Here is a 27,110-nt window from a genome sequence, read left to right as displayed (position 1 = left end):
CTCTCGTACCTTACGCACGCCACGCCCACTTAGATCAGATATCAACATGTCAGCCGGAGGGGTACCGAGGGTCATCGCTTTCGGCAAAAGACGAACAGTGCATTGCAAGACATGCAACATTAAAATCACAGCAGCCACGTGACAACCTCCAATTTTGTACGTCATTTGAAGAGCCATAGTAAGTGCTTGTCATTTTTTTTAATGTCTGGTTAGTTGGTAGATAGCTAATGTAATAATAGCTAAAGTAGCCATTAACCCTCATCAATGATGAGTCATTATACCGTGTTGGGGACAAATGTGGGCAAAATAATTTAGATTTTTTTTTAAATACTTCCCTTGATCTGAGCGGTATGAGACTTGGCTACTTTTTCTAAGTTTGTAAGCGTCTTTTGCGCGCTCAAGTTCGTTATTTCATATGTAGGCGCACGAACGGAAGAGACGCGCACGCGGTGCGACGCGCTCATTTTTCTGGCCGCAGCCTTGAGCATTCAGAGCATTACACAAGTGTGTGTGTGTGTGTGTGTGTGTGTGAGAGAGAGAGAGAGAGAGTGTGTGTGTGTGTGTTTGTGTGTGTGTGTGTGTGTGTGTGTGTGTGTGTGTGTGTGTGTGTGTGTTTGTGTGTGTGTGTGTGTGTGTGTGTGTGTGTGTGTGTGTGTGTGTGTGTGTGTGTGAGAGAGAGAGAGAGAGAGAGAGAGAGAGTGTGTGTGTGTGTGTGTGTGTGTGTGTGTGTTTGTGTGTGTGTGTGTGTGTGTGTGTGTGTGTGTGTGTGTGTGTGTGAACTATGTTTGAGAGAGAGAAAGAGAGAGAGAGAGAGGGAGGTGTTCAGAGAGGAGTCTGTTGGGTGTTAAGCTGTTATTTGTTTTATGGACTCAATGTTGAAAATTTCAAACATTTCAAACAAGGTTGGCAGAAGTAAAAAATAAATAATTTATGAAGTTACAATTTTGTTTGATTCCATGATGTATTTTACTGAACATGAGTATTTACAATGCAAATCCAAATTATTGTAATTTGCTGATAGTTACTTACTGTATATCTTGTGTTTTCACTTTATTAAGATCAGATTCTGCAGGTAAAATTACAATAATAAGGTGACTTGACTTGACCTACTACAGGACTTGACTTGACTTGACTTGATATAGCCTGTGACTTGACTTGACTTGACTTGCCCAAGACAAAAAATACTTGGGACTTACTTGAGACTTGAAGGTTCAGACTTGAGACTTACTTGAGACTTGCACATGTGTGACTTGGTCCCATCTCTGTCATTTACTTCCCCTCATGTTATACTAAACCTGTATGAGTTTCTTTATTCTTTTAAACAAAAAAAGAAGTATACGTTGATAAATGACGATGACCACACATCACCTGTCAATATTTATATATATATATATATATATATATATATATATATATGTATGTATTTTGTTGTTATTAGCTGAAAAAGTAGAAAATAATGCCTGTACAGTTAAAACAAATATGTTATTAATAATCGGACCCTGGCTTCTATAGTGCTAAACATTTAGTCTGCATGTTTTATAGGCAAATGACGGATACCATAATCTGATGAAGTATGCATGTATAGGATCGTCTAGGAATGCATGTCATTCTCTTACATGTGTTTTTAAGGCACACAACTTATGTGTTTTGTTTGAAATGATATAAATAGGACTTATACAATTCTTGCTGTCTCCTTACTTTTAGTAATGTTAGTTATTTTCAAACGGGTAGTTACTGAGTCAACTTTAATATTGTGAGAAGCAAACGTTGCTTTAATTTTGTTATTCCACCATCCAGGTCAGTTGGTGGCGATAATGCACCAAAAGTCGGCTTGCCAACCGCCAGTAAACTTTACAAGAAGAAGAAGAAGCCGTACTTCCGGTAGAGTCGGCCAGCGTCTTTACCTCCGTAATTTAGCGCGAAAGGTAAAACTCTTATTAAATGAATTGTAAAGCGATTTATAGTTTAGTATCATATATATTTTATTAACATATAGTTAACCATTATAGTAATGGCTTCCAAAAGGATGAAATATCAACGGCGGGAAGACAGTAAGTCAGCCGAACATTGTTGTGTCCCGTTGTGTAGCACGTCATCAAAGTTCAACTCTGTACTGAGTTTCCACACTTTCCCCATGAACAAAGAAGCACGCAGTAAGTGGATTAACAACATTAGACGTGAGAGTTTGAACATCACACCTCATACTAGAGTCTGCAGTCGTCATTTCATTAGTGATTATCTGATCGAACCATCGACCCCTAAAGGGCGTCGCTTGTTAAGGAAAGGGGCTGTACCCACCTTATTCCAGTGGAACGACTACTCCGTAGCTGACCCAGGGTCCACTGAGGTAACGTTATGTCCAATAAAGGAGGAAGACACTCAGGTGGATGAAGCTTCTGTGCCAATGGATACCCAGCATCTGGAACATGATTACTGTTCAGTTCCAGAACCTGTGGCAGTAAATAATGCACTGGATAAGACCGAAGATCTCCGTAAAGAGGTGGCGCGACTTAAGAGACAGTTGGAGGAGTTGTCTGTCAATTCAAGTTTTTGTTTGGGCCGATTTGCTGCTTCTGACGCTGATATAAAGTTTTACACTAGGTACAATTTATGATACCCTTACATCACGTGTCTAATATATATATATATATATATATATATATATATATATATATATATATATATATATATATATATATATATATATATATATATATATATGAAGAGTTTCGTTGCAAAACGAGATAAATCTGTTTTTTAACATTTTTGTCAAAACATGTTTATTATTATGTTATCATGTTATTATTTTGTTTTATGGTGCTACTTAGTTGTATTTTTTAAGTTATGAAGGTTTAAATGAAAACAAAAGTTGAATTGATATTAATTCAATGCACAACGAAAAAACGAGATTTCTGAAAAATTTGGAAAACGGATTTATCTCGTTTTGCAATGAAACTCTTCATATGTATGTATGTATGCATGCATGCATGTACCCTGCCTGTGAATTCCAAGACAAAACTGATAATTCTTATTTTTTTAATGTAATGTTGCAGTGTTTATTATAAACAACATATCAGTGTAAGTGATTTTCCTTTAAAGGGGACATATTATGAAAATCTGACTTTTTCCATGTTTAACTGATATAATTGTGTCCCCAGTGCTTCTATCAACCTAGAAAATGTGAAAAAGATCAACCCAATAACTTAGTTTTGGTAAACCATTCTCTGCAAGCATGTGAAAAAATAGGTCATTGTAATTTGGCCCTTATTGTGATGTCAGAATAAGGTAATACCGCCCCCTTTATCTCCACTATCCAACCACAGCACAGCTATTTAGTACAGAGAGAAAGAGAGAGAGAGAAAATAATTCACAGCACAATTGAGTTTCAATTGGAACAAACCACCATCATTGTGATCAGTGGTTGCACTTCATCCGCTCATTTGCATTTTAAATGACACACCCAAAACGGCACACTTTTGCTCAGACCTAGATTAAGACTTAGTTTACATCTTTAAAAAAATCTCATAATATGTCCCCTTTAAATTAATGTGCCCTTATAAACTTCAATCAAAATCTGAAAATGTACTTCCCCCCTGATGCGATCACTTTCAGGTGAAGTCATTTTAAAGGGGACAATTCACATAAATCTTTGGTGTCTCCAGAGTATGTATGTGAAGTTTAAGCTCAAAATACCCCACAGATAAATAATTATAGCATGCTAACCTCTCGACACGCACTAGCTCGGGGGCGGGACGATGTCAGTATTTTCAAACATTGCTAACAATAGCCTACTGTCTACAAACATTAATAATATTAAAATTGTCATTTTGTAGGTGTGAGCAAAAATGTGCAGTTTTGGGTGTGTCCTTTTAAATGCAAATGAGCTGATCTCTGCACTAAATAGCAGTGTCGTGGTTGGATAGTGCAGATTTAAGGCCGGGGTATACCTTTTTTCTGCGTCCGCATTCGGCTCGCGCGCGCACGCGTCCACGCAGCTTTTCGTTCGACACTTTACGCAATACAAATGATTTCTTATTCAAATTATTAGTCTAACAGGCTGTCAGGGCAGCACTGATTTGGCGACATTTACAGTACATTAAAACATTAAGATAGGTGAAGAAAAGTAACTGATCCACCATTGCAAACACAGTTTAGAACAAACAACAAGACAACGAAGAACAGGAATCCAACAAACATGCTCCAGGGCTTTCTGTTCTGGGAAGAAGTAAAAGTTAAAGAAGAAAAACGATAGTGTGTGTGCAAATGCTGTCTATTTCCTTTGTATAATTGTTTATAGTGGAGTGCCCTGTCTAAATATTTTCACGCGCATGCGCTGTTGTACGCGGACTGTACGCGCACTGTCCGCGCGGTCTCAAATTTTGGGCTGCACGCGGACGATCCGCACGGCCGGCCACGGACCCTCTTGATGACGAAAATGACGTCATGTGGACGGCGCGCATACGCAGACGTCCCTAGTATACTTTCGCCTTAAGGGGCAGTATTATCCCCTTCTGACATCACAAGGGGAGCCAAATGTCAATGACCTATTTTTTCACATGCTTGCAGAGAATGGTTTACCAAAACTAAGTTTCTGGGTTGATCTTTTTTACATTTTCTAGCTTGATAAAAGCACTGGGGACCTCAATTATAGCACTTAAACATGGAAAAAAGTCAGATTTTCATGATATGTCCCCTTTAAGGGCTCATTATACTACAGTAGGGCAAATGCCGTAGGCTACGCGTCAGTTCATTCATACTTTTGCGTCGTTGTTCGCGTCAACGTTACACATGCAAGACCAGTATTCACGCGTGTAACCCACAATAGCAGAGTAACAGCAGAAGAAGAATTAACTTGCACAGTAAACCCATAAATTAAGTGTGTTATTTGAGAAGACCAGCAGTAATGGAGATAAATAGAAAATTGTTGCCGTTTAAGTTAAATATCACATGAATTTATAATGTGTATTAGTGGAACTGAAGGTTGGATTATACATGAAACTAGTGATAGGAGAAACAAAGCTTTTTGAAACTTCCAATCAATTGTACCAATTGTTTTGAAAATTGATTCAGTTTTTCGAACCGTTCGAAAAACCACACACGCTTGCGACACCTGCTGGCCAAATAGTGTAAAAGCAGTTCTGTCCAAACATTTTACATTTTTTTACAACTCCCCCTAGTGGTGAATCATTGGAATTTCGAAACAGTTATGACGCATGAAGCCTCGTTTGCTAAAATCACGTGACTTGGCCAGCTTCAGACACGCTCCGAACCAATGATTCAAAGCAGAAGATTCGTAAAAGTTTCGAATGAAATGTTTCGAAAGCGACCATCACTACATGAAACGCACGTGATCGTTGTCATCATTGAGGCGAATAATCACGAAGAGCTGTGGCGTCATCAGAATTCAAGAGAAGATGCACCGGCTGCTCTCTAAACACTCTCGTGGTACTTTAATGCCATACATCACATCGTTGTTATTATGTAGGATGATTTTATGTTGAAAACAAATGACAATAATGACTTTTGCTGTGATCGCCCCCTGGTGGCTGGCTGCAGTATAGGTCAAAAACCCTGCACACTCTATGTAAACGAATGGGACGTGACGTTAAAAATCAAATTACACTTATGTAATACATTTTTCACAACGATGGTTTCTTGTTATTCAAGTTATTTCTTTAGTTATTTCTTACAGTGGTTTTCAATGGTTTCACAGGCAGGGTCACACAAACACCCTTATGCGTGTGTATGTGTTTCTGTGTGTCTCAAGTTATTAATTTCATTTAGCGATTGCTATACATTTAAAATGTGTCCTCCTACATCGTATTTAGGTTCGTAACTTATAGCCATTTAATGGCTTTCTGGAAACTCATTGAACCTGCATCCCACAACATGATTCGTGCATCCCGAGCAAGAGCAACTACAGTGAAGAGTGAACCTGGAACAACAGACAGTGCTTTGGTAAATAAAGAAATAAATCAAAATGTAATTTTACATTTTCATTGGAAGTCTAGCCTACACATTATAAGTAAATAATTGCACACCTTGTTGTTGTTTTTACAGTTTCAGTCCCTGCAGCCCATCGATGAGTTCTTCCTCTTCATGGTCCACCTCTCGGTTGGCCTATTACATCGGGATCTGGCCCACAGATTCAACATCCATCAGGTCACAGTTAGTGAAATTATTACAACCTGGGCCAATTTTTTGTACACCATTCTTGGGTCGGTCCGGATCTGGATGTCTGAGGAGGCAGTCAAGGCTCATCTGCCCAATGAGTTTCAGGACTACCCGGACACACAAGTGGTGATAGACTGCACAGAACTGCGTTGCCAAACTCCGTCCTCTCTTTTGCCTCAAAGTGACGTTTTCTCTGCTGACGAGTCCCACTGCACCTTCAAGGGATTAATCGGCATGGCACCACATGGCGCAGTCACCTTTGTGTCATCCCTTTATGCAAGTTCTGTCAGTGACACGGACCTTTTTAGGCAGTCTGGCATTGTCTCTCTGTTGAAACCTGGAATGGCGATAATGGTCGACAAAGGTTTTCTTGTTGATGATGATTGTGTGCCATGCAAAGTTTATAGACATGCTTACCTGTCAAAGAGAGAAGAGATGTCAGCTGGTGAGATAAGGGAGACGCTGTCTGTTGCTCGGCTGTTGGTCCACATTGAACGCCTCATCCGCAGGGTGAAGAAACACAAGCTTTTTGATACAATCATTCCTCTCTCTGTTTCAGGGAGCATCAACCAGCTATATACAGTTGCTTGCCTCCTTGTAAATTACCAGAATGGTCCCTTAGTAAAAGTAGAGGCAAATGATTAAAGATGAGATAACATTTGTTGGGGGTTGATGAATGTAAATATGTATATAAATAACTTTTATTCAGTGTTGCCAACATTTGCATAAATGTTAATATAAATAAGTTTTTGATACAGTGCATTTCCTTTACAGTGTTGTTGTGCACATAAACAAACTTTAACCCTTTAACTGCCACACCAAGAAAAAGGCATTTGAAAAAAATGTTGTTTGCATTTCTTATCTCCCTATGTCGCTAGTTAACACAATCAATGTTTTTTTTTCAAACATCCCATCATTTTATTTTTTTTAATCGGCCTCTACCAAATGGTTGATATGTCACTTAAAGGAATTCAAACACTTACTATGGAAATTAGAAAATATGAACTATAATACTTATTTTTTACAAACATAATCAAAATAAAATGGTTTTGTATATTAAATCATCTTTATTTATTGAAGTATAACATATTAAAAATATTTCAGGTTTTCATTTTAACACAGGAAATGAAATGTTTTATAACATACCAAATAACATACCGACTATTTGGGTACCCCTGAGGTACTATTTATGTACAAAGGTATATTTTTTGAAAGGGCACTGCCACAGTGACAGCTAGGGACCATTTCCTCTGACATTTTATAATTTATGAGGTGAAAAGTCATGCAGTAAGTAGCTATACATACCCATAATGTTTATGTAATTTTCATTCATCTTGCCTAAATGTTGCTGGCTAATTTGAAATATTTTAACAAATCATTGTCTCCAGTCATTTACTTATGTAGCCACGTAAAGCATGCTTTCAGCGAGTTGCTATCGAGAAACAACCCCTTCATAGTGATACAAAGACACTTTGTGTTGTGGTCCTGATCACCCTATCCCTTACATTGAAAATGACAGTGGATGATGCTTTCTTATCTCCAAGCCTGAACAAATACAGTAGGTGTTATGTAAAGTATAAATCTGTAGGTTTTTGCCTGTACCTTAAAGGGGTAGTTTACCCCCAAAAAAGAAAATTCTGTCAGCATTTTCTCATCATCATGTTGTTCCAAACCAGTATGAATTTCTTTTTTCTGATTACAACAAAAGAATATATTTTGATAAATGATGGTAAGCACACAGCTGATTGTAACCATTGACTTCCATAGTAGAAAAAACAATTATGATGGAATTTAATTGGAACCGTCAATTGTGTGCTTACCATTATTTACCAAAATATCTTCATTGTTTATCACAACACTTCCATAATGTTTGTTTTCTTACTATGGAAGTCAATGGTTACAAGCAGCTGTGTGCTAAACATCATTTATTAAAATAATCTTTATCAGAAAGAAAGAAATTCATACAGATTTACAACAACATGAGGATGAGAAAATGACAGAATTTTTATTTTTGGGTGAACTATCCCTTTAACCTCAGCAAGCTTCCTGTCTTTGGGTCTTTCAGACAGGACCACCATTCTATTACCAGGGCTTAGCTTTACTCCATAGAAAATATACAGGTGCCATGTTAATATTAATAAAATCATTATTACAGAATATTACTAGACTATAGTATTCAGCACTTATTCACACAGATATTTCTGTGTCCACTACTAACAGCTTAGTTAATAAAAATCTTTATTGAAAATACTACATATTTGAATATTTTTTATTTTCTTAATTTTATTTTACTTCTGTCTAACCCTTGAATTGTTTTTCTTGTTCTTCATATTAGTGTTATATTGTACACTACTACACCGCTGTAGACTGAAATGCATTACCGAATGTAACCAGGAATCAAAGAAAGCGGAACTCCGTATTAGGTCATTTAAATTTTCCGGACTCAAATTCTGTGACGCAGTTCCTGTTTCAGAAAACTAAAATGGCGTCTGACACAGAGGTAAACAAACACGCGATAAAACATATTTTAAATTATAAAAATCCGATTTGCACATTTGTTTTATTGATTTGCTAGTTTATTAATGATTATCGGTGAAATTAAAAATCTAACGTTAGGTGGCAGCGTTAAGTGTAATCTGTTTTTGAGCGTTATTCGTATCGTCGTGGCTAACAGTGCTAATGCTAATTAGCAGCTATTGATACTCAAATCTAAGCATTTTAATCCGAGTTAAGTGTCATTCTGCGAAGTAGTTTGTATATTTTAAAACCTAACGTACTGTTTAGAGCAGTATGCGTCATTTAGTAAACTAATAATGTTGTGATCACATTGTTTCACTTAACTTAAGTCATCATTCTGAGGATGTGATGTTTGAATTGTGTATGCAGGTTGATGCTGTCAACAATGAAGAGGAAATCTCCGAGACTCCAGCGGCTCAGAAGAGAGAGGATAGGCTGAGAAAGTTCAGAGAGCTTCATTTAAAGAGGGTAAAACGTCACACTTTACCTCATTTTAATCATTTCATCGTATAAAAGATTCAGTAGTTAAGGTCAGTCAGATGCATTTCTGGAATAATGTTAATCAAGGTTGTGATAAATATATTGCATTCATCCATTATATAGCCTTCCGCTAAATCTGTATGGCATGTGACTATATTGTGTTTGTAGAATGAGGCCCGGAAGCTGAATCATCAGGAGGTGGTGGAGGAGGACAAAAGACTGAAGCTGCCGTCCAACTGGGAGGCCAAGAAGGCTCGTCTGGAGTATGAGCTCCTGGTGGACCAAAAGAAGAAGGTACAGCACCTGAATACAGCATCACTGTTGCATTGGCTGTGCACAACTTACATCATTAACTGTGTCAGGTCGCTAAAAATATAGCAATATATAGAGTGGTTTTCCGGACAGGGTTTAGATTAATCCAGGACTAGGCTTTATGTTATATAAGGACATTTAAATAGTTTTACAAACAAAACATAGAAAAACAATACTGGTGTGCATTTTGACACAAACCAACAGCACTGACGTGTTAAGATATGTCAGTACAAGGTGTTTTTAAATGAAAGCAGCTCAAACATGCAATTTAGTCTGCGACTAAGATTTGTTCAGTCGAGAAGAAATTCATTTTTTCCCAGGATTTTTCTCAATTTAATAGACTTTATTGGACCCCAAAAGTTTACAGTGTCAATGCATTTTCAACTCAGATTCAAAGGGCTCAAAACGATTCCAAACGAGGCATAAGGGTCTTATCTAGAGAAACGATTGTCATTTTCGGCAAGAAATAAAAAATTACTTTTAAACCACAACTTTTCGTCTTGCACCAGCCATGTAATGGGCCAGTGCGACCTCACGTAATGCGTCATCACATCAAAAGGTCACACATGACGTATGCGAAACAGCGCCCAAGTGTTTGAGAAAGTGTGGAGAAAGAAGACCGTTCCGACGTTGTTGTATGTCGAATGATACTAATTAATGTCTTTGTGTCAGTTTATTGTTTAAAATGGTCTGCAAATGTGCGTTTCACATTTTTGACGCTTGACCTTTCGAAGTGCTTACACAATTACGTGAGGTCGCGCTGGGGCATCACACGGCTAGTGCAAGACGAGAAGTTGTGTTTTAAAAGTGCATATTTTTAATTTTTCTTGCCAAAAATGACGATCGTTTCTTTAAAGGTGCCCTTCCTCTGGCGTTTTTATTGTTTTAGACTGTTGTCTGAGGCCTACTCATGATGTTTGCATGATTTTTCCTCCAAAAACATCAAAAGCAATAAGTAATAGGCTATTTTGTACCCAGGTTTTGAGGCTGGTTAGAGAAGTGATCCGTTTTAATGGGCGCGCTGCATTGACGACTTGGAAGTAAACACCCACTGCTATTATTGGATAACAGTTTTTCGTTCTAACTAACTTTCAATTTAATCTCATGTGTAATCAGTTTAATGTCAAGTGAGTGTCTTAAGACACAGTGTCTTTCTTACACACGCATATTTTATCATAAACCCTTTTGACAAACCCTTATCGTAAACCCACGCACAAAAACACACACACACACACACACACACACACACACACACACACACACACACACACGTGTCTTTTATCGTAAACCCTTTCGATGCGCGTGTAGCAGCGCATACACACACACACACACACACACACACACACACGTCTTTTTACACAAACCCTTTCGACACACGTGTAACGAACGCACAAACAAACACATGTCTTTTATCACATTCGATGCGTGTGCATCATGAATTCGCGTGAATCGCGTCCCTAAAGAGAACTCATAGTGACACAAAGTACTGTTGTGTTTTACTCGCAAACACGCGTGTGTGTCTTTTATCATAAACCCTTTCAACGTGTGTGCAGCATGAATTCGCGTCCCTCCGAAGAGAAAACACCGGCCACTACAGTGACACAAAGTACTAAAGTGCTTTACTCACATAAGCTGCGCCATTCTGTCCGGATCCGCAGTCTCTCTTCAAATCCAGCGTTCTTCTGAACATCCAAATATGTAGCAACTGTTTTGATTCCCTCGTTTAATAGGAATGATATGTCTCTCGACGAAAAACAATGGCCCGATTACGGTACGGTTGACGTTTAGCCATCCTTGCTGTAACTTGTTATTAAAACTAACTCAACTACACGTAATATGTGGGCGCGGGCTCAAGTTGAAGAGCTCATGAATATTAATGACCTCGATCAGTTCCACGTCACACTGATAAGCTTTTTTAACTGACCTGATTTCTACGCTTATTTCTTTTCAGTGGCTAGAGCTGACAGAGGAGGCGGAAGTTAATTTTCACATTCACAACACAACACAAACACACATGGACCTAACACATATCAAAAAATACAAGTAAAAACGGTTTTATGTGGAAGGGCCTCTTTAAATAAGACCATTATGCCTTGTTTGCCATCATTTAGAGTCCTTTGAAGCTGCGTTGAAACTGCAATTTTAAACTGCATTGAAACTATATCCTGTTGGGGTCCAGTAAAGGCTATAAAAATGAAAAAATCCTGGAATGTTTTTCTAAAAAAAAAAAAAAAAACGAATTTCTGTTGGAGCCGATGATGTAGTGGGAAGTGCTCCGACATGTGGTGCTTTCACACTTTTGGCAACCCGAATTCGATTCCCGGCTCGTGGTCATTTGCCGATCCCATACCCCTCTCTCCTCCCTGTACTTTCTTGTCTTCTCCTACTCACTATCAAAATATAGGCAAAAATGGCCAAAAAAAACTAATTTATTCTCAACTAGACAAAGAAAGACATTTAACATTTTGGAAGACATGGGGGGAGTATATTATTTTTATTTTTTAAGTGGATTAATCCTTTAAAAGCGCAGTCTATGAAAAGTGTGTAACAGTAATGTTTGTGGATGTCAGGAATGTGCAGAGCGTGGGGAAGACTATGACCGCGTGAAGCTCCTGGAGATCAGCGCTGAAGATGCTGAGAGATGGGATAGGAAGAAAAGGAAGAAGAAGAACCCCGATCCAGGATTTTCAGGTAGAAAAGCTTGGCTCAATTCATGATATATTTTGTAATAGTGAGGAGCCTGATGAGAGGGAACTGTTTATTAAATACAGAAAGCAACAAAGAAACTTTTAGTAATTGTTTAAAAAAAAAAAAGTAAGGTTTGCTGTTCTTGTTTCTGAGCTACAATATAAAATAATGATGTCACAGGTGTGCATATATTTTACTGTAATATATTTTTTACTGTATTGGGTCTTTTGTTTATAATGTGTTGCTTAAAGTGTCACAATAATTTTAATGATCTCAAACACATTTGATAAGAATCGTCTTACCTTTTATTTTTGTACCAGTCAAGTCAAATTTATTGTCATTTTTAAAGCAGCATTACATGAAAGACCAAAAACAAGAATCTACAGGATATACGGGAAATTATTTAAATGTATATTATAGGGTATAGAATTATTCCAAGTATTATTGGAAATTTTATTATCCTCATGAATATAATAATAATAAAATTTTATATACCTTTTCTTTCACTATTAAATATTTTTAAGTTAATATGAGAATTAACTGGTGTTGTATTAAAAAAAAGAAAGAGGGAAAAAATGATGTAAGGGCTGGAGTTTGACATTACATAAGGAAATTGCAATAATGCCATAAACAGCGGTGTAAAGAGCATAGAAAAATATAAACATCATGAAGTGCACAAACATCTACAAAATGGAAACGGTAACATCTTATGACTGTAGCCGTACTATTACAATAAAAAGCTATATCAACAAATGCGGATGTCAGCAGTCTCGGTAAGCAAGCCAACAGAAGTCCCTTATAATATAAAGTTATTATGTAAATGAGCAGCATTGATTGTCTGCTTTCTATTGGCTGGGAGCTAGAGGGAATATGGCTGCCACATGTGACATTAAAGATGTAAAAATAAAAACATGCAGGACATGTGTTTCACACCTGTTTAGCTTCCAATCTGGTCATTATTATAATTTTCTCCCTTGGAGAGCCTCCTTTTCCTCCCGGACCCCCTTTGCTTGATGTGTGTTTATTCATCTGTCGTATGTCTGTATAGGGTATGCTGAAGCTCAGCTGAGACAGTACCAGAGACTGACAAAGCAGATCAAGCCTGATATGGAGAACTATGAGAAACAGAGAGAAGAGTGGTAAGATATGAATTATACGCAATTGACTGTTGAATTCGTGTTTGTGAGACACTGCAGCCATAGAAAAATAAAATAATAAAAATGATAGTTTTTATACATGGAAATAAGTACAAATGTGACCCGTGATGGCAAAATGAGTCAGAATGAGCTCATTTTTAAAAATGAGTTATTTATATTTGACATTCTCTATTAAAAAACTTCAAAGCAATGTATGATTTGTTGGAAGCTGACAACAAATGACAGAGCTACACCTGTTTGAAGTTGATAAAGTTAGCAAAGTCCATTTTTAAAGGTTCAAAAATAAAATCACTGCATCCATACCTTCAAATCACTTATCAAACTTATAGATTTGGCACACAAAAAGTCAAAAACATATCTATAGAAAAAAATATATCAACTTTTTCCTCTTTTGTTGTTGTTTGATTGACATTGAGACAGACAGCTTTAAGATCTACTGTAATACATGGATCTAATATAATATATCAGATATTTTTCCCCAACAGTTAACCAAACATTTACTTAAGATATAACAGATTATAGGTCCTACCTGTGTGAATTCTTGTCAAAACAGATATTTTTAAAACTGTAATTCTGTGTATGTGTGTACACTGTGGTAATGACTTTCTTACTTAGTATTTTATGTCTTGTTTTAAGTAAAAATATCTAAAAATTCTTACATTTATATGTGTTTTCTTGATAAGCAAAACAACCTAGGAAAATAGTTTTTAGACCAAAAATATAGACTTTTATATAAGTAAATTTGTGCTTAAAACAAGCAAAAAAATCTGCCAATGGAATAAGAAAATTTTTGTTAAGTTTACTTTTTTCATAAACACTTAATTCAAGAAAATTAGTTTTTTCCTTATTTTAAACTCAAATTTACTTAAATTTTATATTTTTTGGTCTAAAATGTAGACTTATTGGCCCTCATTTATCAAAAGTGCGTACACCAAATTTCCAGCGTACACCTTGCGTACACCCAAAACCACGGTGACTTTGAGATTTATCAATATGAACGTTGGCGTACGGCACGCTCAAATCCTACGCCAGCTCAGGAGGTGGTGTACGCACATTTTGAGTTAGTGCAGAAATGCGCAAACACTTCCTAACACCACAAAACGCACTGACAAACTAAAATATATGATATATTATGACCCACTGTAAAAAAAACATAGTAATTATAAACTTCAGTGTTTATTTTTATGCAACAATGTTCAATGTTTAATTTGTGAGACTTTACCAAAGCATTTTATTTGTATGCATATGTATTCCTTCAGTTGAGAGCCTGTGCGCTTTACCTGATGTTTCAGAGCGAGCATGTGAGCGGAGCGGAGCGAAGCCTTGAGCGGTGCGGTAATATTACCATCAAAGCGCCTTTCCGAATATTCCGCTCCCTCAGCACCGCTCGTTGAACCCCGAACGCCCTTTGATAATTTGCTAGTTCGAGAATCTGTAAAAACGTCTAGCAATAAGTTATGAAATTCAAGCCTTATACATAAATGTAAAGTAAAAATCAAAGTTAAGATTGAGCAGGAAGAAAAAATTGAAAGGGACTGCGTAGAGACTGTAAAGAGTTAGCAAATATTCTTCCTGGAATCTGAAGCGGCACATTGCAAGAAAGCACAAGGATGTGCTACGAAAACATGGTAATGCAATAAAAGGTAAGCTAGTTACGTACCATTCGATGATAAATAAATACAGATGAGATAAGGTAATTGTGTTGAATGGAGCCGTAAATCCGATCATGATGACATGCGGACAAAATTATGGCCACAAATTATTTTTATGCTACATGGACACTTCTTTTTCTTATTTAGTCTAAAGTATGGCCATAAATTTAGAATTTGTTCCCAATATTCAACAGTTTGTTCCTTGGAATTAATTATTATAATATTTCGTAATTACTATTACAATTATTATTACTTCAAATTATGAATTAGCGTAGTAAATCATGTGGATGTCGTGGAAACAAATTGTTAATTTGAATTATATCCGGAGCTCCGTATGAAACTGGATCTAAGATACAGCTAACAAACAACTGTATGTAAATACAGAACAACACACTACAAAAGTTACTACATCATTTTAAAATATTATTTAAAAAAATTATCTGAACCATTAAGCAGACATAGAATTTAGATGTAGGCAACAGTATAATAAATAATAATTATTCTTCTAAATATCAATTAATAATAAAAATAATAAGAAGAATATTACAAATTGTCATCCAATTATTAATTTGTCTTTAATCCCACTCTTTAAACTCCCAAATAAAACAATTTTGTTTCTTTTCACTTCCCCGGATTCTCTTCTTTGCCGTCTTTCGTGTGTCAATGGCGTAAAATGAGGGCGTGGGGGGAGGCGGAGACTTGAATTTATATGGGCGTGTTATTCTAATGACGATCGTTTTCAGCCGCGGCATTTATGAAGGGCAGATATTGCGTACACCTGAATATCATCGGTACGCACAGTTTCATAAATCAGGCGGTGAGAGGAGTGTAAGCATAATCTTACGCCAACATATACGCTCGTTTCTACGCAAGAATGATAAATGAGGGCCATTGTCCTAGGTCATTTTGCTCATCAAGAAAAACATCTTAATTTAAAAATGTTTAGATTTTTTTACTGAAAACAAGACAAAAATTCTAAGTAAGAAAGTCATTTTTGGCTGTGTTTATATCAGGCCTGGGGTCACGCTTTGCCTGTCTGTGCGTGCTTCAGATCTGTCAGTCAGCGCGAGGAAGATCGTTTTTGAGTCTTGACGCTCTTAATAACTATCTTAATATCAATCAGGTCCCGAACTTTCTTAATAATTATTTTAACATCAAACAAGTCCTGCACTTTATTTTCTAATTCTTACCAGATTAAAACCGAAACCAGAATGTCAGACTCGCATGTGGATAGACACGTATCTAGGATTATTTGTCTCCCAGAAAACACAAAGATCATTGTAGATGTTTAATGACTATTTAGAGCATTAGGGTCGCTAGACGAGGCCTTAATGTACTTTTTTTATGAAAACCTTAATTTCAATCAAAATCAATATACATTTTTTTTGCCTCTAGCTTAAAATGAGACAATGCGCATTCCACATTGTTTGCCAGCATGGGTCACAACTTTTTAGCTCTTTAAAAGGTTCAAGCAAAAGTCACATGACTTTCCTCTTCATGTTAAATACAAAATTATTTTTTCATGCACTAAAAGTAAAAATAAACCAATGTATCACGCCAGCTTTTATTCTGTCACTCTCCCCTTTTCTCTTTCTGGTCTCCTCCGACAAAACCTTGGGTTTCTTTTTTGTAGTTGCTGTACCGGCCATGACAAAATCATCAGGAAAATAAATAGTTGCGCTCTCACCTCCGAATTTGAGGAAGTGGAGGAAGTGACGTATGCCGTAAAGCAGATTTTTGTAATTTTTTGTTTTGTGTCCGGGTTACTATCCGCAACCCCAAGTTTAAAAGTACGAGTAAAAGCGATAAAGACCCCGTCAGGCTATGGTGGACACGTCATTCAACCTATTTTAAGTCGATGTACCATCACAAGGGTCTTGAAAATATATTACGAAGGTTGAAAAACTACAAAGTGTTACTTTAAGCTTTTTTGCCTCTATCTCAAAATTAGACGATGTGCATCCCGCCTTATTTTGCCGGCATGTGTAACAAATTCTAAACTTTTTAAAAAGTTCAAGCAAACGTCACATGACTTTCCTCTTCATGTGGAATACAAAATTAGTTTTTCATGCACTTATAGTAGGAATGCACTAATTTATAATTTGTGTTAGCCGATAAAAGCAAATTTCCCACAATCAGACAACACATCAGATGCTGTGTGATTATTTTGAATTGGGTCACAATGACAACAGATTTGCAGTTTATATGCTTTGTAGGATTTTAGATCATAATAATTTGAAACACGGAGTAAAAAGCAAAACTATCAGTATCTATCGGCAGATATCATTATAAGTAAACAATATCTGTGTCGCCACTGAAATGTTGTATCAGTGATCATAAATGCTCACAACAACCATTTATGAGTTTTGCATTAATAAGCTTAATATCTCAGTTCTCAGCTTAAGTGATCTTTATTGATTTGTTCATCTATTGATCATCTCCTGTTTTAGTGGTGAAGATTTCCACCCAACCACCAACAGTCTGATTCATGGGACTCACGTCCCTTCAAAAGAGAGCATCAATCGCATGGTGGAGGACGTTGAGAAACAGTAAGTTTGTGTGTGTGTTTGTCTATGTGTGTGTGTTTACACGGGGAATCTCCTGACCTCACTACCACATGAGTTTGCCAGACAGACTTTTAACACAACAGATGCACCTGGTCAACAGGTTTTGGCTTTGCCCTGTGTGTGTTTATTAACAGATCTATCGCTTTTCTTTTCTCTTTTACACCTCTGTCAGTCTCCATCAGAGTAGAAAATGCTTTAAGCCAATCGGCTCGTTTGAATCTGGCAGAAGAAGCCAATGTTAGTCTGCACTGAGATCTGGGCCTTGTGTGCGTGTTCCTCAGTCCAGATGTGTTTGCGCAGTTGCGTGTCGAGAAGGATTTGTTTATGTGTGAGACTGCATTCATCTGTTGTGGAGTAGTTGCATTTAGCTTCTGAGAGACATTAGACAGGGCTACGGTTGCCAGATCATGACGCACAAATGCACTTTGAAGATGTTTGAAGAAACGTCGGTCTGTGTGTGTGCGTGGAGAAGCATGTTTAGGAGTTTTGCTGCCTCTTTGATAGATTTTGAAAACTGACATTGTTACGGTATCAAACATCTAGTAATGAATGGATTAAAAAGGTCATTGCTGTATATTCGCTATGAATGTGATCAACATTGGGAATGCACTTTTTATCAAGATTGAGCTAATATTTTTAGCTATATCTCCCTAAAGAGTGAAGCTTGTATGTTTAATAATCTTTATGAATGTGTTCTTGTGTGTATCCAGGATTGAAAAGCGTGCCAAATACAGTCGTCGCAGGGCCTACAATGATGATGCTGACATCGATTATATCAACGAGAGGAACGCCAAGTTCAACAAGAAGGCCGAACGGTTTTATGGCAAATACACTGCGGAGATCAAGCAGAACCTGGAGAGAGGAACTGCCGTGTAACCGTAGAGACTGTTACTATGGATGACGCTTCTCCATCAGACGAGTAATATTTTTAGCTTTATGTAAAAATGCTCCTTTATAGATATTTCTCTTCTCTGTGGTTGTGATATAAAACCAACCACTTTGAAGAGGTGTACATCTTTGTGCTCACTTTGACCGTTTTAATGTTGGTGAAATAATTTTACCTGGAGTGGTAAGGTGGACATCTTTCTGTGTTTTTGCTTTTGGATGTGTGGATTTGTTTTGATTTAAGTTGAATAAAACCATTTTCAAACAAATAATTCTGTAAGTTTATAACATGATAATGCAGACGAAATACTCAACATTTCGGGGCAGTTTCCCAGACATGGTTTAGATTACTCCAGTTAAATTATAGCATTTAAGGGGATAGTTTACCCAAAAATGAACACGATATTTTCAGATATGTTTGTAACCAAACCGTTCATGAGCCCCATTCACTTACATAGTAGGAAAAAAGAATACTATGAACGTCAATGGGGCTTCTGATTGGTTTGGTTGCAAACATTCCTCAAAATATTTTCATGTTCATCAGAACAACGAAATGTATAGAGGTTTGTAACTACATTAGAGCAAGTAAATGATGACAACATTTTCATTTTTTGGTGAACTATCCCTTTAAGTAAGTAGTTTTTACAAACATACCTTACAAAAATGTACTAGTTAAAGGATTAGTCCATTTTCTTAAAAGAAAAATCCAGATAATTTACTCACCACCATGTCATCCAAAATGTTGATGTCTTTCTTTGTTCAGTCGAGAAGAAATTGTTTTTTGAGAAAAACATTGCAGGATTTTTCTCATTTTAATGGACTTTAATGGAACCCAGCATTTGGTACTTGGCTCAACACTTGACAGGTTTTTTTCAGCGGAGTTTCAAAGGACTGTAGACGATCCCAGGCGAGGCATAAGGGTCTTATCTAGCAAAACGATTGTCATTTTTGACAAGAGAAATGACAAATGTACACTTTTGGGGCACAACTTTTCGTCTAGATCCGGTCGTGATGCGCTAGCGTGACCCGACGCAATACGTCATCACGTCAAGAGGTCACAGAGGACGAACGCGAAACTCCGCCCCAGTGTTTACAAGCGTCTTGAAAGAGGACCGTTCCTACGTTGTTGTATGTCAACTGATACTAATTAATGTCTTTGTGTCAGTTTATTGTTTACAATGGTCCGCAAATGTGTGTTTTATATATGTAACACGTGACCTCCCTACGTCACTAAGCATTTACGTTAGGTCGCGCTGGACCGGACCTAGACGAAAAGTTGTGGTTTAAAGGTACATATTTTTATTTTTCTTGTCAAAAGTGACAGTCGTTTCGCTGGATGGGACCCTTGTGCCTCGTTTGGGATCGTTTGTAGTCCTTTGAAACTCCGTTGAAAAAAAGTGTTAAGTATTGAGTTGGGTATTGAATGTTGGGCTCTATTAAAGTCCATTGGAATGTTTTTTCCTCAAAAAACATAATTTCTTCTCGACTGAACAAAGAAAGACATTAACATTTTGGATGACATTAAGAAAATGGACTAATCCTTTAAGATTTGTCAGTACAAGCTGTTTTTTGTTTTAGTTAAGATTTTTTTAAAGATGTAAAATAAGTATTTGGTGTTCCCAGTGTGCGTATGTGAAGTTTTAGCTCAAAATACTCCACAGGTAATTAATTATAGCATGTTAAAATTGGCACTTTGTAGGCCTGAGCAAAAATGTGCTGTTTTTGGGTGTGTCATTTAAAATGCAAATGAGCTGATGAAATGCAAACACTGATCACAATGATGTTGGTTTGTTGTAATTGAAACTCAATTGTGCTGTCATTTATTCTTTCTCTCTGCACTAAATGGCAGTGCCGTGGTTGGATAGTACAGATTAAGGGGCGGTATTTTTGTAATTCGCCTTGCTACCTACCTTACAAAACAGGGGCAATATGAACAATCTAATTTTTCACATGCTTGCAGAAAATGGCTTACCCAAACAAACTTACTGGGTTGAACTTTTTCACGTTTTCTAGGTTGATAGAAGCACTGGGGACCCAATTATATCACTTAAACATGAGAAAAGTCCGATTTTCATGCTATGACCCCTTTAAGGTTCGGATTTTCTGTACAGCTACAAAATTGGTCAACATATACTAGTATTAATGGTTTGGGCTTGTAAGTTTTCCCAGGTAAAAAAAGAAATATACTAGAATGTGCTAAAATACACTTTTTAATACATTGACATTTTTGTGTTTAATAATAGTTTAATAAAAGTTGAACACTACAAATATACTAATTAAACGTATATACTTCAGTAGCATTCATTTTAGTATCATTGTATACCTGTGTGACAACTATCCCCGCTATTCCAGCTATCAGTTACTAGGAGTTGCTGACTTGTTTCAAAATGTTGTTTTAGGTAACAAGACAGTGATTAAAATAATATAAGGTTGGATTTGGTGACACGCAACTCAACATTGAAAAAAACATGCGGTAAAGAAATTTACCTTTATGCCTCCAAAACACTCTTTATTCTTATCCAAACACACATCAAAACTTTTCACAAATTCACAGGAGATCATCTGATAGTAAGAGAAAAAGACCAAAAGTACAGATTGCTCGGCCCTGTAGAAATATGTGAAGTAGCTGCGTTACAATTAACCCTGCTAAATAATACTTGATTTTTATGGTATTGATATAAATTGTGTCTCAAAATAGTACAGCTGAGTACACTAAGATCTTTTCAAGATTATTTTAAGAAGTACTAAAGACTAATAATTGGATATTAAGTACAAAATTGGTGCTTGAAAATAGTACATTTACTACTGCCCTTTATTTATCTGAAGTAGTTTTACATACATTTTTATATAGATTTTCAAAATTGAGGTAAGAGAGAGCGTAATTATTTAAAAACATGGTCCTTTATATTTTGGTGTGAATTAAATATTGCACTCCCATCCTCAGGAAGATGCCAAAAACAACAATTCAATTATTCTGTTGTTATCTTCACCATCTGCCGCCAGGTTTCGCTGCCCTCAGGTGTCTAGACAAAAGAGATGATGTTACTAACTTCAAAGCAGATGAGGGATCTTTCCAATGTGCTGTAATTCTTGTGAATAAATCTTTTATTAGGCAACACGTCATTTCTAGGATGATTTCGAGGAAACTATAAGATATGCAGTTGGCCTGTGTCGTTCTGCACTGAGGTCATCCAAGTTTAAGACTGAAAGTATTGATGATTCGTCTTGTTGACAGGTGTAAAGAAGTTTTTGTATAATAAAATGCTTTCTATTACGACCCTCCCATAATAGTAGGCTACATGCCAATCAGAGGCGTCATGCCCATTCAAACTTGTTTTTTTTGAGCCAATGGATTTTGCATCCAACCTCAAAATCAAATAAGCGTCCATTAATCTGTTATTTGACTTTTAATCTGTTTAATATGCACAATATTATACATTCTGTGCTGCATCCTTGTCACTTTTCGCCGTTTTGATAGTGTTTTGATCATGTTACATTACTTTTATTCTGGCGGCAGCTGGCGCTGCAGTCAGCGCAGTCGCAGACGTCATCTGCGTCTGGGCGCGCTCACGAGCTCTCTGCTGTTGCTGGCTTGCTGCTGCATTTGGCTATCTGAGAAATTAAAACGTGTTACAAACGCTCACAACATTTCCAAACCCCAGTACGGTAATGTGTCCTCTGTGTAGAAAATGTATGGTTTTAAATGTGACCGTCTCAACGTTATATTAGTAGAGATTCATCTTCTTGGCACAACGCCAAAGTTCGCCAGAGTTCACGCGGGCGCGGAATCTCACATGCTCACATGAGGTAAAATTTAATGCAAAAATCCGTTCCTCTAATAATTTTATCTAAAAATATTTTTTTAAATCATTATTGAACATTAAAATCAATCACGTGGCTACAGCTTATGTCATTTTCGTTGTTTATATACTTTATGGATTTAAAATTACATTAATTGTATATGATAATGTAGTTGTTGTGCAAAATGCATTAATGACACAATTAAACGAGCCATTAAGACTTAAATAAAACATGCCGTTTCAGATGTAAATATGATGCAAATGTGTCATTATTCCTATTGAATAGTATTTGATATTAAAGGCGGAGTCCATGATGTTTGAAAGCCAATGTTGATATTTGAAATCACCTAAACAAACACGCCCCTACCCCAATAGAATCTGGACCTTCTGTTGATAGACCCGCCCCACACATACGCAAACCGGCATTTGATTTGATTTGATTGGCTATAAGTGTGTTTTGGTAGTCGGCCCGTCTCCTTCTCCAAACCGTTTTTCAAACATCGTGGACTCCGCCTTTAAAGTTAGTCATCACTTTTATTTTGGAGGTTTTTGCATGAAAGCAGGGGTTTTCAGATTGTTAGAAATGTAAGTGCCATGGAAAAGACTGAAAGCTCTATAATATTTCGTTTGATGTCTGTGTATGCACAAATTTCTGTGAGCTGTTGACACTGTGCCCCCTTAAAAAAAATTGGTGCATGACGCCCCTGATGCCAATCACTAACAATAGCAAGGTCCCAAATATGAAATTTCTGTCATCGCTTACTCACTCTCATGTTGTTATAAAACTAGATACATTTATTTATTTTGATGAACACAAAGGAAGATCAAAAGCCCCATTCACTTCCATAGTATTCTTTTTTTCTATGATTGAAGTCAGTGGGGCTTCTGAGTTTGGTTAAAGGAAAACAGCACCATTTTTCAATATCTTACTATGTTCTTACCTCAAATTAGATTAATTAATACATACCTATCTTTTTTCATTGCCTGCACTTAATCATTGTACAGGACGTTGTGAATGTGTTAGCATTTAGCCTAGCCCCATTCATTCTTAGGATCCAAAAAAGTTGCCAGCCAGCGCCAGCATTTTTCTTGATTTTCACAAAAGTTTAATGCCTTCCAGAAAATGTTCTTCTTCAAATATATAAACATACAATATACCAAATGAAAGAAGAGACCCTCTGGTTTCAAACAAAAAAAAACCGTTTCATCCTACCTTGAGTAGTTCTTTTGTAATCAGCTTTTGAATATGGGTAGGTTTCTGCAAAAACACCAGATTTTGAGCAAAAAGCAGAGATAATTCCATTTTTGTGACGGACTTTTCATAGAGATCCCATTCAGAGCGATCTTTAAAACAGACACGGACATGCAGCAGCTTGCCACAGAGCAATACTTCCGGGTTTAAAAAGTTGCGGAAGGGATAATAGCGGTATTGCAGAAAGACGGAAATACTCGTCATTGGCGGGGAAGCGTTTTCTCTTGATTGACGAGATATCTCGTCAATGGCGGAGAAAGAGTTAAAGACTGTTATGTGAGTAGTAATGCTGTCACTTTTCGTTCGAAAATCGATTGCACAATCGATCGGACCAACCAAAAAACGTTTCGAAAACGAAAATAGGCAATCGATTTTAACCAAATATGTACACTATTCATTTTAAAAGAATTAAACAGTTAAAAATATAGATGTAACAAAACTCACAAACAAGCAGAAAAAGAAAATAAAGAATTCCGAAAGTGCAGTAGGTGTGCGAAAGCTAGAAAGAAAATACCCAGCAATTTTACGCACCTATAGTTTCACGCTTTCAATCGCTGCATCTAGTGTTTTGCAAAGAAAATGGAGGACAACGTCAATAAACCTGTGCAACACGAGACAGCGTCGAAATTGTGACCTTACAGGAGATGATGAGTTATGACAAGGAGCCACCCTTGCGAGCTGACAGCGACCCGCTTTTGAGATGGAAGATTGGCAGTACGAAATACGCAGCTGGCAACGAAGTACCCGAGTTTCCCTGGGACATCAGAGCGGTCGGAGTGCGTCTTCTCAACAGATGGACATAGTGAATGAAAAGCGCTCTGCTCTTGACCCCTAAAATGTTGATCGACTTGTTTTCCTGACCAATAATTTGTAATGGCCATAGTATGGCAAGCCGTTTTAACTTTTATTCATTGTTTTCTTGATATCAACAATTCAATTTTCACTAGTTAAAATTGTAATTCTTGATATCAGATATTACATTTCTACTAGTAACAATGGCAATTCTTGATATCAACAATTACATTCCCACTAGTAACAATGGTAATTCTTCATATCAACAATTTAATTCTTCATATCAACAATTCATTTCTTCATATCAACAATTAAATTCTTGATATATGTAATTGTATTTTCACAAGTGAAATATCACCATAGGCTTCCATTCAAATTCAATTGTTGATATCAAGAATTACATTTCCACTAGTAACAATGTAAATTGTTGATATCAACAATTCAATTATTGATATCAAGAGTTAAATTATTGATATCAACAATCGAGTTCTTGATATCAAGAATTCAATTGTTACTAGTTAAAATGTTAATTCTTGATATCAATAATTCGATTGTCACTAGTAACAATGTTAATTTCTGTTATCTGAAATTGTATTTCTGATATCAATATCATTTCAGATATCTAAAATGGCTTTCTTACTAGTAACAATCCCATTCATGATATCAGAAATTTAAATTGTCACTAGTGACAATCGAATTCTTGATATCAAGAATTAAAATTTTAACTAGTAACAATTGAATTCTTGATATCAAGAACTCGATTGTTGATATCAAGAATTGAATTGTTGATATCAAGAATTGAATTGTTGATATCAAGAATTAACATTGTTACTAGTGGAAATGTAATTCTTGATATCAAGAATTCAATTCATGATATCAACAATTCAATTCTTGATATCAACAATTCAATTCTTGATATCAAGAATTTAATTGTTGATATCAAGAATTAACATTGTTACTAGTGAAAATGTAATTCTTGATATCAACAATTGAATTTGAATGGCAACCTATGGTGACATTTCACTAGTAAAAATACAATTACAGATATCAATAACTTAATTGTTGATATCAAGAATTGAATTGTTGATATCAAGAATTAAATTGTTGATATCAAGAATTGAATTGTTGATATCAAGAATTGAATTGTTGATATCAAGAATTAAATTGCTGATATCAAGAATTAACATTGTTACTAGTGGGAATGTAATTGTTGATATCAAGAATTAAATTGCTGATATCAAGAATTAACATTGTTACTAGTGGGAATGTAATTGTTGATATCAAGAATTGCCATTGTTACTAGTAGAAATGTAATATCTGATATCAAGAATTACAATTTTAACTAGTGAAAATTGAATTGTTGATATCACAAATTCATATCCTACGAATGAATAAAAGTTAAAACGGCTTGCCATACCCTAGTCTTTTTGCGCATTTTATTATGCCTGCCTAGTGCCGCCTAAGTGTCGGTTACGTTTAATAAAAAAAATACACAGCATGTTCTCAACTTCAAGTAAGTCTATTTAAAGTTTCATTTTTGAACAGTTGTTTGAAATGGATCGAATCATTATTTAAAATAATTTTTGAATTGCCTAAATCATAAAAGCAGCCGGTTTAAGCCTGCAGTAATGTTTTTCATTTATGGCAGCAGTCCACTCTGCATATTTTTTTAAAGAATGTTGCACTACTGTTGCTGTTTTTTATTCTGCACGAAACTTAATGACAATGAATAAAAAATATTGCTGACTTGTGCGTTTCAGGCGCTGTCTTTACATTTGTCTGTTATTTGGCGTTAAATGGAAACGTCTTTTTTAGACATGGAAAATCGATTTTACAATCGATTCAATGAACACTTATATATTAAAAATCGAAAATGATTTTTTCACAAAAGTGACAGCCCTAGTGAGTAGTTACACGGGTAAGTATGGTGGTGGCACAAAATAAAACGTGGCAATTTTTTTCAACGGATAAAAAATGAGAACTGTGGCGGAAGAGCACTAGGTGAGTAATATTGTTTAATATTAGTTTAAATGAGAGGAGTAGTCAGAAGTGATGATGTTACTGCGTGCCAAGGTCAAAGTGCTGCAAACTAAGTGAACTAACTAAACACAATCATGATGCGCTGTAAAAAGATTAAGTGCATGCATTGAAAAAAGAAAGGTATGTATTAATTCATCTAAGTTGAGGTAAGTAAAATATTGAAAAACAGTTTTCCTTTAAAGACATTATTCAAAATATCTTCCTTTGTGTGAGTAAACGATGACAGAATTTTCATTTTTTAGTGAACTATCCCTTTAATAACGACTACATTACCAAATAGGAACGGGGCCCTGTATATCAGGATTATCAGAATTTTGTCCTCATTGGAGTTCACAGGGCTGTACTTCGTATCAGAGATCTCTGGCTTGTGTATAAATGAATATGTTAAGAATTATCCTGAAGGAGCGGGTCTGCTTTCAAGGCCTGGTGTGTTGGGAATTAGAGTCATGCCGTGTTTATCATTTCCTGCTTTTGTTCTCAGTGGCACTGTTAGCTGTGGGTGATTAGGAAAAGGGGGCCAAGAAAATCAAAGCCTTTGATATCGGAGCTGCTCGTTGGGCAACGTTGAGTTGATGTCCGATGTGGACAAAAACCCAAAAGGTCTTTTAATAAAAATAAGGCTTCCATTGAGAGCTTGCACTGTCTGAGAAAGAATCCCATTCAACAGTTTTCCCTCAAAGCCACAATCCATAACCGCTGTCGTCATGAATGAAATGTTTTTCCTGGTTAGCTCGGAGTGACAAACATCTGCCACAGAGCCATCATGTCCGAGTCCGACTAGCGCCTGTTTACAA

General features: G+C 36.4%; 2 protein-coding genes across 3 annotated transcripts; both read left to right on the top strand.

Moving 5' to 3' along the window:
• The first annotated feature begins 1,799 nt into the window (after nt 1–1,799).
• Nucleotides 1,800–6,984, top strand: LOC129415363 (uncharacterized). Of its 2 annotated transcripts, XM_073873552.1 has the most exons (4): nt 1,800–1,925; nt 2,010–2,601; nt 5,829–5,958; nt 6,061–6,984. In XM_073873552.1, the coding sequence occupies exons 2-4, from the start codon at nt 2,012–2,014 to the stop codon at nt 6,817–6,819; spliced, it is 1,479 nt and encodes a 492-aa protein (XP_073729653.1). In that variant the 5' UTR covers nt 1,800–1,925; nt 2,010–2,011; the 3' UTR covers nt 6,820–6,984. The 2 variants fall into 2 exon arrangements, with proteins under 2 accessions (XP_073729653.1, XP_055025292.2); XM_055169317.2 differs by having other exon boundaries at nt 1,833–2,601.
• Nucleotides 6,985–8,554: 1,570 nt separating this feature from the next.
• syf2 (SYF2 pre-mRNA-splicing factor) lies at nt 8,555–18,704 on the top strand. Its single transcript, XM_055169318.2, has 7 exons — nt 8,555–8,674; nt 9,061–9,159; nt 9,340–9,465; nt 12,054–12,174; nt 13,220–13,310; nt 17,431–17,529; nt 18,258–18,704. Exons 1-7 carry the CDS (start codon nt 8,657–8,659, stop codon nt 18,421–18,423), a joined length of 720 nt encoding a protein of 239 aa, XP_055025293.1. The 5' UTR covers nt 8,555–8,656; the 3' UTR covers nt 18,424–18,704.
• The last annotated feature ends 8,406 nt before the right edge of the window (nt 18,705–27,110 follow it).

The sequence above is a fragment of the Misgurnus anguillicaudatus genome, chromosome 11 (assembly GCF_027580225.2).
Source record: "Misgurnus anguillicaudatus chromosome 11, ASM2758022v2, whole genome shotgun sequence".
Lineage (NCBI taxonomy): Eukaryota > Metazoa > Chordata > Actinopteri > Cypriniformes > Cobitidae > Misgurnus > Misgurnus anguillicaudatus.
This window is presented reverse-complemented; position numbering and strand designations above follow the sequence as displayed.

What these genes read in the sequence shown, in the direction of transcription:
- LOC129415363 (XM_073873552.1), top strand. Translation starts at nt 2,012, where the DNA reads ATGGCTTCCAAAAGGATGAAATATCAACGGCGGGAAGACAGTAAGTCA. An exon ending in GATATAAAGTTTTACACTAG is followed by an intron (nt 2,602 to 5,828) that starts GTACAATTTATG and finishes CATCGTATTTAG; the next exon opens with GTTCGTAACTTATAGCCATT. An exon ending in GAACAACAGACAGTGCTTTG is followed by an intron (nt 5,959 to 6,060) that starts GTAAATAAAGAA and finishes TTGTTTTTACAG; the next exon opens with TTTCAGTCCCTGCAGCCCAT.
- syf2 (XM_055169318.2), top strand. An exon ending in TGGTGGACCAAAAGAAGAAG is followed by an intron (nt 9,466 to 12,053) that starts GTACAGCACCTG and finishes TGTGGATGTCAG; the next exon opens with GAATGTGCAGAGCGTGGGGA. An exon ending in GTGGAGGACGTTGAGAAACA is followed by an intron (nt 17,530 to 18,257) that starts GTAAGTTTGTGT and finishes GTGTGTATCCAG; the next exon opens with GATTGAAAAGCGTGCCAAAT.